Source organism: Crinia signifera, chromosome 19, assembly GCF_055691185.1.
Source record: "Crinia signifera chromosome 19, ASM5569118v1, whole genome shotgun sequence".
In the NCBI taxonomy this organism is placed as follows: Eukaryota; Metazoa; Chordata; class Amphibia; order Anura; family Myobatrachidae; genus Crinia; species Crinia signifera.
In genome coordinates this window covers 125,648,341-125,660,957 of record NC_139226.1, presented here as the reverse complement: position 1 = coordinate 125,660,957, position 12,617 = coordinate 125,648,341, and the positions used below count along the sequence as shown (strand labels likewise).

General features: G+C 48.2%; 1 protein-coding gene across 3 annotated transcripts in view; it reads left to right on the top strand.

Annotated features, from left to right (window-relative positions):
* The window catches only part of SAMD11 (sterile alpha motif domain containing 11), a 160,307-nt gene that overhangs the window by 52,119 nt on the left and 95,571 nt on the right, over positions 1-12,617 (top strand). For all 3 annotated transcript variants that reach the window (XM_083163284.1, XM_083163283.1, XM_083163285.1), the window contains exon 3: positions 10,345-10,514. In XM_083163284.1, coding sequence (XP_083019410.1) covers positions 10,345-10,514 — 170 coding nt within the window. The remainder of the gene's footprint in view (positions 1-10,344; positions 10,515-12,617) is intronic.

The window sequence follows — 12,617 nt, the reverse complement described above, 5'->3', positions numbered from 1 at the left end:
GCTGTAAGCATGAGCTATATCTAACTTGTGGTAGCACGAAAGTGCCAGTCTGGTTACAGTTAGGAAAGCCTTAACTTTCTTTTATCAAGACCCAGAAATCAGTTCAGATATACGTTGCTGTGTTGTTTCAGCGCACCACGTGGTGGAAGCCAATGACTCCTCGTCTTTACGTCCTATGAAAATACTTAGCGGTGACTTTTACAAGGAGGAAACCATTATTTATTATCTGGGAGAGAGCACAGGGTGGGTTATGATACAGGGGTGGCGAGGGATCGGAGTCTGGATGGCAGGATTTCCGCCACATATGGAAAAGGTTACGTTCTCTGGTCTCCCAGAAGTGGGTTACACAGGGGTTTTTCTTTTAATCTCACCCTGAGGCAGCGTTTACAAAGTAAATGCAGGGGACCTCTGACAATCTCAAGGCGCAGAAAGCGGTACCAGCGCTGTTAACCTATACAGTGTCTGAGAAAAGGTTGAAAACTCGTTTGTTCGAGCTGACGCATCTGGAAATAATGTTGAGGGCCCATGGCTGTCCCAAGAGCCTGTGTATATGGGTGCTACTTCTCTCTATGAAATGGTTAACAGTGGTCACTGTGCTTAGGAGTGCGATGAATAATCCCTTTATAAAGAGGACATTCAATGTACGTCAGTGGTTTATAGCAGTGGTTCCCAACCTCGGTCCTCAGGGACCCCCACCGGTGCCCGTTTTCCAGGTCTCCGCACAGAATCACAGGTGAAATAATTAGCTCCACTTGTGATCTTTTAAAATGTGCCAGTGAGTAATGAGTGCACCTGTGTATCTGTGAGGTGACCTGGAAAACATGCACCGTTGGCGGTCCATGTAGACCGAGGTTGAGAACCACTGGTTTATAGGACAAGCCATTTACAGAGAACAGGCCATACATGCTGCCCTCCTAGTTCGTTATATATCTACTTGTTCACTTGCACCAGCCCCCCTCTTTAGAATGCAGTGGTTCCCAACCTTTTTTCTCCCCCCGTACCCCTTGATTAGGCTTTTCATTTATGAGCACTCCTCTTCTTTACCATTACCAATATTATTTTCAAGTACCCCCAATCGGTCTGCAGGGTAGCCTCAGAGGTACAAGTACCCGAGGTTGGGAACCACTGGTGTAAAAGATCCATATGAAACTAAGAACCTAGCCTAGGTGAGAACAGTAATTAGGTTGACAATAGGAAGGTCGACAGGCAAAAGGTTTTTCACAGTTTTTTGTGCCGACTGGCGTTTTTTCGTACCTAATCATCCACTATGGTGTGGGTACATAAAATAGTTGGTGAACTAAATAGCCGAGCACAGCGAGGCACCGTGCCCGAAGCAAGGCGAGCGCATTGACCAGTGTGCGGAGACAAAGTACACTTAGACGGTGTCCATGACGACCATCGGCACAAAAAAAAGGTTTTTCATAGTTTTTTCTTTCAGATAACTTGTCTGTACTTCACGATTTACGTGGACTACAATTAAGAACTAAAGCAAAGCACCATGTCAGAAATATGGGGTGAGATTTAATAGGATGAGAGATTCAGAAAGTGAGAGATTTAGTAAGAAATCTCCAGTTTTTTTACAGTGGCAATCATTTACACTGCAAAACCAGTTTGATTTTGAAGTGTAAATGATTGCCGCTTTAAAAAACCTGGAGATTTCTCACCAAATCTCTCACTTTCTGAAATTCTCATCCCATTAAATCTCACCCATGACGTGTATGCGTTGCACTAGGTGGGGGTCAATGTGATGAAATCTACTAATTGACACCAAAGCAACAAGAAAACCACATGTCGACCTTTTCACGTGTCTACCTAGATACTGTTGATCCCTTATACCGTAACCCTTTTTAAAGTATCTTAACCAATCTTCATAGGAATTCTAGTCATGGGTTCTTTTATCAAACACATACTGGTTCAGTTCACAAAGTTCTGGCGTCCTTCCTATGTAACGGATAGGTTCTTTCAGGGTTTTTTTTTTTTATACTAATTTAATTGACACCGGCAGTGTAAGAGAGACACCTGTACTTAAAGCGCCAACAAGCCCAGCGACGGCTTATAGCAGTCAGTACAGCTGCCTATCCAGCCACCTGACAGCCGCTGTTAGGGTTCATTTCCTTTTTCGGTTTCCAGTGTTGTGACATATAGGGAGCAGATCAGGTGCAGGATATTTCCGTTACTATAGAGATGCCTATTTCGCAGGTGCTGGTCTGGTATCTGCCTTCAGGGCCTATGAGATTATTTATGGATTGTGTGTCTTTTTTTGGATGGACTTGTCTACACTCCTGGCTATGCTGGACAGCTGATATTAACCCATCCTTGACCATACTTTGTTAACTTGGGGTGTTATAGTCCATCTAGTTCCTTATGGCTTATACAATACTGTACCGTTTCTTTTTATAATGGTCATGTTTTGGGCGTTATTGTGATTCACTCGGAAAGGCAAAATGACTCTCTAATGAACAAAACCATGTCCACTGCAGGTGGGGCTGATGTAACATGTGCAGAGAGAGTTAGATTTGGGTGGGGGGTGTGTACTTCAAACTGATATCTATATTGCAGTGTACAAAAAAAGCAGCCAGTATTTACCCTGCACAGAAACAATAAAACACCCAAATCTAACTCTCTCTGCACATGTTACGTCAGCCCCACCTGCAGTGCACATGGTTTTGTCCATTCGAGAGTGATTGTGCCTTTCCGAGTGAATCAGAATAACCCCCTTATTCCGAGGCTCATTGCTAAACGGCATCCACCCCCTCATTCATTTCTCATTTGTGTACATTTTATTATAACTTCAGGGAAGTTTCCGTAAAGGAATGTCCCTGTGCCTAGATCACCTCATCCATAAAAACACCTCTGCATGTTGAAAGTGGTGCATTAATTGCTGCAAATCTATTTTGCTTGTGGCAACACTTCATTTTTTTTGTTAATCAGCCCCCCACAGAATAGGGGTTCAATTATAAATCAGTATTTTCCCCCACTCTGCTAATGACTTCAACATTTGCTTCGTCCAGTGTCAAAATAGAGCTTTATAAATAAATGGCATTAGTATTGGTTTAGAACGACCGTTAGGCCAAGAATGACTTGTGGTGTGAAAGATCTATGGATTTCCAACACCCCCCCTCAGTTCCATGGCACACCGTTGCAGCAGTGCAGGAGTTAACCTCGGAGCAATGCTTTGCTTGTTATTTTTCCTCTCTCTGCTTCCGCACGCTCTTCACAGCTTGCTGCCGATGAGGGACGCGCAGCGCTGGGATCAATTAAAGCCTGACGAGCCCTGACTGGGGAACCTTTCCATTTCAGCCCAACTCCAGATGTCACAGCTGGGGATGCAGCTGTTCTGACCTCCTCCTGGAGCCCAGGGAGGTGGAAGCTGAGGGGCTTCATAATAATAAAATGTGTGTGTCTGTGTTTGTTTGTGTATGTTCGTATGTATGCTAGAATATAATATACAAAAACATATATTTCTTAGTATCCCGAGAGCACAGAGGTGGAGGCTGTTACATAACGGATTTTATCTTAGTCTATGAATTTGTGATCTATATTTAAATCCTTCTTCATCTGCTTTTCATTGGATGGAATTCCATTGTGTGTGTGATGTGCCGCCGTGATGCCCAGGGTGGTGGCATCGCGGCGGCACATTGGCCGGTTACAGTAGTGACGGTTTCCTTTGTACGCGAACGCTGCTGTGAACAATGTGCCGGTCCGGATTTGCACCGTGTACAACTGTAATTCTACCATTGTATTCTACTGAAACATTATAATGAAGCTGAAAATCCACCCTGTATTTCGAATGAAACCGGTTTGGCTTTAGGTATTGTCGGGGGGTGGACAACCTGACACAGAGGTCCTGATTCTTAGTCCCACTTACTGCCAGTATTGGATGCAGAGGAGTGATGTATGTCTTCTGAACATACTGTAGTGTTCATTCTAGCACTCGCCCACTTTAAAAATCCATGCAGTTCCTCTTCCCTGCCTGGGGTGTCGCTGTCTGCCGTGGTGTTTCTAGCACAGGTCTGGTTTGCAGATCAGTTCTGATATACAGACCACACTGTGCTAGAAGCACTACAGCAGACAGCGACACCCCAAGCAGGGAAGAGGAACTGCATGGGTTTTCAAAGATAGCGGGTGCTAGAATAAACACTTATACTGTGTCTTAAGTTAGCTGCTGATTGGTGCAGTGCTTGGCCATCCAGTCATTTCAAGCTGGCCGTCCTTTTTCCTCCAGTGTATGCACATAATTACCTGTCAGGAAAATTTTTGTGGAGGGCCCTTGGGACCCGAATCTCTAGTATGATGAGATGGCCTATGAGAAAAAAAAGTGGAAAACCCACTTGTGTGGAAATTGTGCACACTCCCTCACTTGAATATGGGAACTGCACAGGGAAGCTGTGTGCGGCTTGTGTACTCTAAGGGGAGTTTCATCAAAACTAGGAGAGAGAAATTAAAGTGGAGAGAGATAATGTACCAACCAACAAGCCTCTAAGGAGCTGGTTCTCTCTTTCTCTCTCACTAAATCATTTGAGATTGAGTATCCCTTATCTGTATATCTGTTATCCAAATTATTCCAAAAACACCTTTACATGGCACTACTGGGGAAATCTGTAGCAGCACTACTGGGGACATGATATGTAACTGGCACTACTGGGGATTTGATATGTAACTGGCACTACTGGGGATTTGATATGTAACTGGCACTACTGGGGATTTGATATGTAACTGGCACTACTGGGGACTTGATGTGTAACTGGCACTACTGGGGACTTGATATGTAACTGGCACTACTGGGGACTTGATATGTAACTGGCACTACTGGGGACTTGATTTGTAACTGGCACTACTGGGGACTTGATATGTAACTGGCACTACTGGGGACTTGATATGTAACTGGCACTACTGGGGATTTGATATGTAACTGGCACTACTGGGGATTTGATATGTAACTGGCACTACTGGGGACAAGATGTGTAACTGGCACTACTGAGGACTTGATATGTAACTGGCACTACTGGGGATTTGATATGTAACTGGCACTACTGGGGACAAGATGTGTAACTGGCACTACTGAGGACTTGATATGTAACTGGCACTACTGGGGACATGATATGTAACTGGCATTACTGGGGATTTGATATGTAACTGGCACTACTGGGGATTTGATATGTAACTGGCACTACTGGGGACATGATATGTAACTGGCATTATTGGGGACATGATATGTAACTGGCATTATTGGGGACTTGATATGTAACTGGCACTACTGGGGACATATGTAACTGGCACTACTGGGGATTTGATATGGAACTGGCACTACTGGGGATTTGATATGTAACTGGCACTTCTGGGGATTTGATATGTAACTGGCACTACTGGGGATTTGATATGTAACTGGCACTACTGGGGATTTGATATGTAACTGGCACTACTGGGGATTTGATATGTAACTGGCACTACTGGGGATTTGATATGTAACTGGCACTACTGGGGACAAGATGTGTAACTGGCACTACTGAGGACATGATATGTAACTGGCACTACTGGGAATTTGATATGTAACTGGCACTACTGGGGATTTGATATGTAACTGGCACTACTGGGGACATGATATGTAACTGGCATTATTGGGGACTTGATGTGTAACTGGCACTACTGGGGACATGATGTGTAACTGGCGCTATGGGGCTTGATATGTAACTGGCACTATTGGGGACTTGATATGTAACTGGCACTACTGGGGATTTGATATGTAACTGGCACTACTGGGGACATGATATGTAACTGGCACTACTGGGGGACATGATGTGTAACTGACACTACTGGGGACTTGATGTGTAACTGGCATTATTGGGGACATGATATGTAACTGGCATTATTGGGGACATGATATGTAACTGGCATTATTGGGGACATGATATGTAACTGGCATTATTGGGGACATGATATGTAACTGGCACTACTGGGGATTTGATATGTAACTGGCACTACTGGGGACATGATATGTAACTGGCACTACTGGGGGACATGATGTGTAACTGACACTACTGGGGACTTGATGTGTAACTGGCCCTAAATATGTACAATAAAATGATTGCTTGGCATACAAATTCAGTGCCTGAGACAGTATGTTTCACGCATAAATAAAATATATTTGTGCCTATTTCATGTGTTTGACGTGTTTATATAAAACAAATGCATTTTGTGCTCACACACGGGTCGGGTCCCGTACTCAAGATACCTCACCGAAATATAAATATGTTCCCAATACTGAATAATCCATTATCTAAAATATATAATCTTCCTACAGGATGCTGATTGTACAAGCTAATAGAGAGAGAGAGAGGAGAAAGGGTTTCACAGTACAATAATAGTGAAGTGTATTACTATGCAATTACTTTGCCTCGGTCTTGATAAAGATCCTGGAACTGGCCCATAATGTTGATGAATACATTTCACCATTTGATCTATACACGGGTGGGTATATGTTCACATTTTAGTATTAAGACAATGCCCCTCGGAATATCCAGCGTAGCACGGTGACATATGCTGAAGTGTTTGGCCTCTTCGGGGTAAAGGTCAGGTGTGAGCTGTGACAGCTGGGAAGCAGCGTCTGTCTCTGTATGGAGAGTCTCCTTCCCTCCCAGTGTCACAGCTAAATGCCTGCATATCCTTTCTTGTTATTAATCATGTGTCCCTAGATGTTCCCTGACTACTGCTAACTGCCCCACATCACCTTAATGGCCATAAAGAGTTTTTATGATTCAGTCGCTATCTTTTCCCTCTGACGCACATTCAATCACAATGAATCCTTTCCTGTGTCCTCTCCAAGGCTTTGGTTTTGTTTTAATGTTCCCGGATCTCTGGTTCTCGTACGTTTTATAAGCTGCGCAGATCAGTTGGTGCAGTAAATAGATATATTTGCATGTTTGACAGTAAAGTCATGCTGGGTACACATTAGACGATCCCACAGATTGGACCAATGTATCAGGCACATTGTCAAATGTGTATCCTCTACCGCGCGTTCCAACCCACCAACATCGGGGTCATCCAGTGGAATATTCAGAACCTCAGATGGGATGACCCCATGGCGTGCTACTGATTCAGCGTGGGTCACATATGCTAAGCTGCTTGTAGCAGCTTAGCATAAGTGATCCTTAAGCAATGCAAATGCAGGAGGAGGTGCATACCGCCGCCTGCCTGCACGCCGCCGCCTGCCTGCACGCCGCCGCCTGCCTGCCCCTCCTGCCTGCAGGCCACCCCCTGCCTGCAGGTCACCCCTGCCTGCACGCCACCCCCTGCCTACACACCACCCCCTGCCTGCACGCCACCCCCTGCCTGCACGCCACCCCCTGCCTGCACACCACCTCCTGCCTGCACACCACCTCCTGCCTGCACACCACCCCCTGCCTGCACACCACCCCCTCCCTGCACACCACCTCCTGCCTGCACACCACCCCCTGCCTGCACGCCACCCCCTCCCTGCACACCACCTCCTGCCTGCACACCACCTCCTGCCTGCACACCACCTCCTGCCTGCACGCCACCCCCTGCCTGCACGCCACCCCCTGCCTGCACGCCACCCCCTCCCTGCACGCCACCTCCTGCCTGCACGCCACCTCCTGCCTGCACACCACCCCCTGCCTGCACACCACCTCCTGCCTGCACACCACCTCCTGCCTGCACACCACCCACTGCCTGCACGCCACCCACTGCCTGCACGCCACCCCCTGCCTGCACGCCACCCCCTGCCTGCACGCCACCCCCTGCCTGCACACCACCTCCTGCCTGCACACCACCTCCTGCCTGCACACCACCCCCTGCCTGCACACCACCTCCTGCCTGCACACCACCCCCTGCCTGCACACCACCTCCTGCCTGCACACCACCCCCTGCCTGCATACCACCCCCTGCCTGCATACCACCTCCTGCCTGCATACCACCCCCTGCCTGCACACCACCTCCTGCCTGCACACCACCCCCTGCCTGCACACCACCTCCTGCCTGCACACCACCCCCTGCCTGCATACCACCTCCTGCCTGCATACCACCCCCTGCCTGCATACCACCTCCTGCCTGCATACCACCTCCTGCCTGCACACCACCTCCTGCCTGCATACCACCTCCTGCCTGAATACCAACCTCTGCCTGCATACCACCTCCTGCCTGCATACCACCTCCTGCCTGCATACCACCTCCTGCCTGCATACCAACCTCCTGCCTGCATACCACCCCCTGCCTGCATACCACCTCCTGCCTGCATACCACCTCCTGCCTGCATACCACCTCCTGCCTGAATACCAACCTCTGCCTGCATACCACCTCCTGCCTGCATACCACCTCCTGCCTGCATACCACCTCCTACCTGAATACCAACCTCTGCCTGCATACCACCTCCTGCCTGCATACCACCTCCTGCCTGCATACCACCTCCTGCCTGCATACCACCTCCTGCCTGAATACCAACCTCTGCCTGCATTTGTGATTGCATCTCAGGCTAGCGGAACATTGCGACCATCAGCTGTGATGTCCCTCTGCGACTTCAGCCTTTATTAGTGTGACCTTGCTCGGGCTTCCAGTTGCAGCCCGGCTTGCGGGGCCAAGGAACCTGCGCCTTTCTGTACAGTTCTTGGCCTGGCTACTTCGCTAACGACGGCTGCCCCTACCCACAAATGCCTCTCATGTCAATCAGGCAGAGGCATTCGCTATTATGCGATGCGGGTGCAGGACCTGCGACTCGGGAGCCGACAAACATCTCATTCTGTCGGTTGTGCTGTCAGCCACAATAGCCCCCCCCCCCCCCCCCCCCCCATCTCCCACAATTACTATCACTGAGTTGGAAACTCGATCGCCTTTTTACCCGTAGATGCTTGTCACATGGTTGTGCATTCCTGTTCTGGAATAGGTCACTGTGGGCCCCTTGAAGTCTTTGTTGGCTTCCCAGAAATAAGAGCTACCTGATGGGAACTGATTCCAATTGTTTTACAACAAACTGTGCACATGAGGGGACATCGGGGGTTATTCAGAGCTGATGGCGGTTGTGCGAATTCGCACGCGATCAATTATCGACCGACTGTTCATGCATACTGATCAAAGCATGCATGTGCGACGCCAATAGCGATAAAACCTGTGAAGAATCTAAATGCAATCCCCTCGTAACTAGACTGACAGGAAGCTGGGCGGTAAACAGACCTTTTTTGGGGGGTGTCAGATAATATGCATGCCTGCCCACGCATTTTCAGGAAGGTTGTGTGAAGTGCCCTCTGGTCTCGACCAGCCTGATTCCATTGCACACTTGTGGAAGGGTCTGGGTTACGCACAGACTGCACACACTAGAAATATCTTTTGGTGGTGAGTGAGTTGCGTATAGATTTGCAGCTGGTGATATTTTAGCAAGCCATTCGCAGTCTTGCATTGGGGGGGGGGGTCGTCTGGCATCTGAATTACCCCCATTGATGTCTGTGGCCTGAAAATTGAGTACATGCACATTTGCCAAACAAGCAGTTTTGAAAATGTGACAGTTAGTAATGACTACAGCTGTGCAGCAGCTAGGTAGCCTGGAAAACGTGGACCGTTGGTAGATCTCGAGGACCGGTTTGGCCACCCCTGTTCTAAACCATATGGACACTTTTTGTGTATTGCACATTTGGACCCGAGTTATAAGAAGGGTTAAACCTGGGTCGTCCTTTGTATAATTGGCCACCCGGGTTTAAAGTGAAAGCTTCGGACCTGGGTTGGTGCCGGGTTGGGCCTGGGATCTACCCGGCATTCTGATCTGAAAGGGGTATAGTCGAGCCCTGTCAATGTAATTACCATGACAAATATGCTGTTCAATACTTTATTATATGATATCGGTTGGTCGACTCAATAGCCCTTATTCAGATCTGATTGCAGTACAAATTTGTTTGGAAAATGGGCAAAACCATGTGCACTGCAGGTGGGGCAGATGTAACATGCGCAGAGAGAGTTAAATTTGGGTGCGGAGTGTTGAAACTGAAATCTAAATTGCAGTGTAAAAATAATGCCGCCAGTATTTACCCCGCACAGAAACAAAATAACTCATACAAATCTAACTCTCTCTGCACAGGTTACATCTGCCCCACCTGCAGTGCACATGGTTTTGCCCATTTTCCAAACAAATTTGTACCGCGATCAGATCTGAATAAAGGACAAAGTATTGATTGGGTTGTGTGGTAATGCCGGGGTCTGAGCCTCGTTTTGTATAGTCTGTTAATCCTTCTTTCAATAGTTAAAGGTTGTATTTGTTATTAGGATGTGGTTGTAATTCTATTTGTATAATATTGTCAGTACTCTGCAGGATACTTCAGGATGTTCCTCTCCTTTTTCATGCAGAATCGGGGTCGTCTAGCTGAGAAAAGAACAATCCCGCTTCCTCCTAGCAGAATACCTAAAAGGGAACCCGGCTCCGTTTTCTCCCCGGGGGAGGAGAGCCCCAAAGGCAATGGAGAAACTCCGTCTGTAAAGCTGGAAGAGGATCTGCACATCAGTATCATGAAAAGAAGGTACGTGTCCTAACGAGATACCTCATTTAACAAGCTCCCAGTGCCCCCAGGGCAGAGGCTTTGAACAGCCGTCATGTGTGGGCTCATTTTTGGCTGATCCTTCCATCACGCTGGCAACATTTTCACGGAAACAGGATCTGTTCGTGCTTTTCGGACAGCACCTGCTGCTATCACTGATCCCCCTCCCAGCATGAGGCAGGCCGGCAGAGCTCTGCTAATCTCGTAGAATCTGAGGGTGGCAGAATTTCTGTCCTACTGATACAAGTCTTTCACGTTAACCATTTTGTGAAGGTGTTACGTGAATTCCAGTGCAACCACCCGGGCCTGTGCCATTAAATCACTCCACACTGAGTTGAGCTGAAGTCATTCAGTAAATCCTTGGCGAATTTCTTGTCTCTTCCAGGAACAAGGAGTTCCCTAAGCACATGGCGACATTGCGGGAGCTGTACATACCGCAGTAATCTTGTAGTAGTGTCAGGTGTCGGATACTTACTGTAACGAAGCAGTTAGCCGGTGACCGCGAGGGCACAAAGAACGGAGTGAGGGCAGGCGCCAATACCAGTTATTTTTGTCAAGACATTTTATTAGTTTGTAGCTTTAAAAAAAAAGAAAAGAAAAGGAGCAGATTTATTCAGCCTTTATTGCTCTGACGGCGATCTATGACGACGAGCAGTGCAGATAGCTCGCCATCAGAGTATTCAACTCCCTCCCCTTCACTCGCCGTTTCCACCTCGCTGGTTCCTTTCGGCAAGGTGGAAACGGCGAGTACGGCCATTAAAACGGCAGGGCTCGCCCCAAAATGCAGCGGATTTGCTGCATTTGCAGCGAACCTCGCCGTTTAAGTGGAGGAGTTCTCTCTAACATTGAATATGGCAAGGGGGTTTGACGGCGAGGATGGTTTTTCCTCACCGAAAAGAAGTCATCCTCACCGTAAATAAAAAACCTCGCCGTGGCATTGAATACCGCCTATAATGTGACTGGTACTAGGGGCCTAATTCAGACCTGATTGCAGAACAAATTTGTTTTCAGATTGACAAAACCATGTAGGGTAAATGCAACATATGCAGAGAGTTAGATTTGGGTGGGGTGAGTTGAAACTGAAATCAGTGTAAAAAAAAGCAGACCGAATTTACCCTGCACAGAAACAAAATAACTCCCCCAAATCTAACTCTCTGCACATGTTACATCTGCACCACCTGCAGTGCACATGGTTTTGTCCATTTTGAGAACAAATTTGTCCTGTGATCAGGTCTGAATGAGGCCCTTTACCACCAGCCAATCAGTTCCTAACTGTAATTTTTCTGACCGAACCTGTAACTTGACAGGCCGATGATAAAGTATCAGCCACATTATCACACCCGTAGTATGGGCGGAGGCCCTAGTCACAAGGGATGCAACCATTTTGTATGGATAAACCAATTTTTATGAGTCTTTGAATCCAGTGGTAAATATTGACATTACAACCTCCATTATGTCCCCGCGAATGTTGACTAAAATATGATAAGATGGCCATATTGGCTACGTTGTGCTCTTCAAGTCGGATCTGTCTGAAGGTCTCCAGACTAGCACTCTAGTGAGTTATACCCCTTTTACACCAAAACGCCGGGTCGTACCCGGCTTTTTTAGACCCAGGTTCAAGCCGGGCGCGACCCGGCGTTTAGTGCAATTTACACCGGGCGGACAGCCCGGCCCGCACACCCCCCCCCCCCCCCCTCCTGGTGCTTGGAGATGACAGGATGATGTCATCTCCAAGCGCCAATCACCGCCGCTGCCGGACCGGAACGCTGCTGGGGGCAGCCCAGCACTAAGTTAAGCTGCTGGGCTGCCCCCAGTCACCGCGCGCACCCCCCCCCCCCCCCCGCCGTCGCACAGGAGGTGAATGGATGCCGCACACAGGCATCCGTTCACCTCCCTCCCCCGCCGCCGCTGCTGTCTGCAGGGTAGAGCAGACAGCAGCGCCGGCTGTCAGTGTCAGGCTGACAACCCTTCCAACCTGCGGACGCTGCGGTCCGCAGGTTGGACGTTACCCATTCATGTAAATGGGAGCCGGGTCATCCGACCCGGCGTTCCCATTTACAATGCCCTCAACCCAGGTCCTAGCCG